This window comes from Limulus polyphemus, unplaced genomic scaffold (assembly GCF_000517525.1).
Source record: "Limulus polyphemus unplaced genomic scaffold, Limulus_polyphemus-2.1.2 Scaffold9841, whole genome shotgun sequence".
Lineage (NCBI taxonomy): Eukaryota > Metazoa > Arthropoda > Merostomata > Xiphosura > Limulidae > Limulus > Limulus polyphemus.
The window spans coordinates 552-4103 of NW_013675451.1; the positions used below are offsets into that span (position 1 = coordinate 552).

The following is a 3552-nucleotide window of genomic DNA, read 5'->3' on the forward strand; positions in this document are numbered from 1 at the left end:
CTACTGTTCGCTTTATCATACATTCATTATCCCCTGGCTTTTCTCTGCCAGGCTTATATACTAACAAAGGGACGTCTCCAACATTCGAGGAGTTCCCTGATAATTCGAGAAACTCAGTCACGCATGCGCTGTCGTAACAGTCTCTTGAATTTTCAAGAAATTTATTGTTATTAGGCTACGCAATTATCAAAGTTCCATCTGGCCAAAAGGAATACAAATGTCAATATATTTGTTGTTTGTAGTTAAGCGCAAAGCTACACAAAACGCTATCTATTTCGATGACGAGGAACCCACTTTGAGACTAATAATGGCTGGAGAGGGCTTGAATGGGTAATGAAGAAAAACTTTAATATAAGTTTAACATAACAGCAAGTGTACAACGTTTCGACAAGGTTTTTGTCATCATCAGTACCTTGTCGAAACGTTGTACATTTGCTGTTATGATAAACTTATATTAAGTTTTTCTTCATTACCCATTCAAGCCGTCTCCAGCCATTATTAAACGCTATCTATGCTCTGTCCACCACGGGTATCGAAACCTGGTTTCTAGCGTTGTAAGTCCGCAGACATACCGCTGTGCCACTTGGGGCTACAAATGTCTAAATTAAGAAAAACACAGACCACAACACTCGTAAAGGCAATAAGTCATATTTTTCTTTATGTAAATATTTATCTCGAAACCTTTTAATAATTTCTTTTGAAGTTGTCTTCAGGCATTGCGGCTCGAATAGAAAAGTTAAAAAATTCTGGACGAATGTTAAATTTAGAGGAAAATTGTATTGTTTTTTTATCATTAATTAATACTTATTATGAGTTTTGAACAGAATGGAAAATATTTGTAATCGAAGACTTGAATAAGTTTAAACCAGTAGATGACGCTTCATCTCTTGCTCACTGAAGTCAACTGAATGGCGCTGAATTAGATAAAGTAAACTGTTAGGCGTAGGTTGGGATTTCTATTTACCTAAACGGAGATGTCAGACGAGAAAAAGGTAACTGCAATATGCAGTTTTTGCTATTAATTTTCTCTATGAGAGAAATATTAGTTATCATTTCCTGTTTTCTTTTCTACCATTTTAACGACTAAAGTAAAACAGACTGCCATTTATTGTGTAACAAAAACTAACATAATTTATTGAAATGCCATCTTATCTAATAGTATTCCAGTGATCAGTATTGGCAATATTGTTAATGTTACTATTGTCAGGAATATTATTATTAATTAAATTAGTAACAGTATTGCCTATTGGCCAAAGGCGATAGACAGATTTTCCAACATACTGATATTAGTAATAATATTATTAATAATACACATGTGTATATATATATATATATATATCTAATTTTAAAAAATGAATTTGAATCCTAACCTTATGTAATTAAAACGTATGCAGTGTCTTGCTTTTGCATCAGAACTTTACATTGGATGATTGACTGTCAATGAGCTTCGAGTGTGAAGAGACATAAAACAATCTTTAAAAAATTCAAATCTGATGTTTTACTTTGAAATTTATCACTGGGACATATGCAGATGGTTTACTCAATAACACTAAGTTAAGTGCCAATATAAAGTTATTGTTACTGTTAGACTAGTAAATGGTATGACTTCAAATTAAATCGATTGATCTACATTCGTGTTTGTGAGGAAAGAGAAACCATCCAAATATAGAATAAGTTCCACAAAACATTATGCATCAATTGGTTATTAAACTAGTTTTTATGTTTTGGTTTTTAAAGAATTCTTTTAGAAATACAGTTTAAAGTACTAAGTTTCGTTCTCTTTTGATCAGATATTTCTAGCCTAATGAAAATGTTATGTCTTGGAAAAACTTATCATTTTCTTGTTTTATTTATAGATCTGTCTTTTTTTTTTATTGATTAAAATAGATATACTATGAACTGTCGAGATATCCGTTAGCAACACTTGAATTTATTCTCAATCAAATTATAGTTATTGACATATTGAATTGATTTATTAATTTTTTGTAATGAATAGTTTTGGAAAGTCATATGACTAAATAGTTTGTGCTATTAGTTTGAATGATTTCCAAATTTTACATCAACAAGAAAAATGTTTTGTTTAGTATATTGACATCAGAAATTTACTTTTTCAATAATATATATATAGTAATGTAAATATATAGGTGTGTTGGGCTAAGGATTCTTTTACAGTAGGTTTCTGTGACTTGTTGGTGATAAATTCGACAATAAACAAACAGCATGCACTCTACTTGTTTTTAAAATAATATATTCTTAGTTGTATCTTAAACACTATGCAGTTCTCTTCTTGTCAAAAGTCCACTTAGGCCAATTCAATTGCTTTAGAATTCAGTTGACGAGCCAAACTATTTTTCTCTATCTTTATCTCAACAGTAACCATGTATAATTCACTTACACTGTCACTTGAATGACTACAGTTGTATCCTGAGCTTCCAATAACCGTCTGTGCTACATACTTCCAATAATCATCTGCCTTTTGTCAAAGTCCACACAGGTGGGTTCAATTAGGTTAGAACACCTTTTGACAAGACAAATTATTCTCCTTATCTCTTTCAAACTCACTCTAACATATCACCTGTTAGGCCATTCAGTCCCACAACAGTTAACTTTACGTTTTCTAACTTTTCTCTGACCAAACTTCTCTTTCACTCTCCTTTTCCACTCATCTGGTTGCAGGTATTTATACGTCTGTCACTTAAGGCCTTCCAGAAATCTCTATAGCCTCAACATAAATGGATTGCAAAAACAAAATAAATTGATTAATAATACTATCAACACTAAACAGTCTTTTATATCTGACAGTTAACTTAAGTATTGGTTTGTTCATGTAAGGAATTGTTGATAACCTTCATTAGGCAAATTGGTTTCTTTCATCTGATGGCTCTCATATAAATTATGGAAAATAATGAACAAAATAGTTTTGATTTATACAAAAAAAAATATTATGGTGTCTGCAGTGTTATCTGTTTTTTAATTTCTTTTGTGTTTTTCATAGGGAGTAAAACCTGAGAATGAACAAATCAACCTAAAAGTCGTGGGACAAGATGGGAGTATTGTCCAGTTCAAAATAAAGAAACACACACCCCTTAGAAAACTTATGACAACATATTGTGACAGAGCGGTAACTATATTTAAATATTTTTGCACCTTGAAAATGCTTTTTTTTACTTATTAGAAAATATAAAAGGTTTTTTGGTTTTATAGAAGTGAAACAAACCTAAATAGAGTTGAGAAGATTTATGGTGTTCTTGTTTGGTTACTATTATATATTTTTATTCCATTTTGTTAGCATTTATTAATGTATATACGAGGCCTGTGAGAAAAGTATCCAACCTTTGGCCGGGGAATAAAAACTGGCATACCTGGAGCGTTGGAAACCTAATCACCTTCAAAGTAGTCTCCTTGGGACTCCACACACTTCTCCCAGCGGTGCTGCCATTGTTGGAAGCATTCCGAGAAAGCTTCTTTCGAAATGGAGTTTAGCTGTTCCCCAAACTCGAGTGGCCATTGAAAGGAACGCGATTTCAGACAAGAGAGGACATTATGGCTGCA

General features: G+C 32.2%; 1 protein-coding gene across 1 annotated transcript in view; it reads left to right on the forward strand.

Moving 5' to 3' along the window:
• The first annotated feature begins 879 nt into the window (after window positions 1–879).
• Window positions 880–3552, forward strand: part of LOC106476116 (small ubiquitin-related modifier 3-like) — a 12184-nt gene continuing 9511 nt past the window's right edge. Inside the window, exons 1-2 of the mRNA XM_013936784.2 lie at window positions 880–992; window positions 2996–3121. Of these exons, the coding sequence (XP_013792238.1) occupies window positions 975–992; window positions 2996–3121 (144 nt within the window). The 5' untranslated portion in view covers window positions 880–974. The remainder of the gene's footprint in view (window positions 993–2995; window positions 3122–3552) is intronic.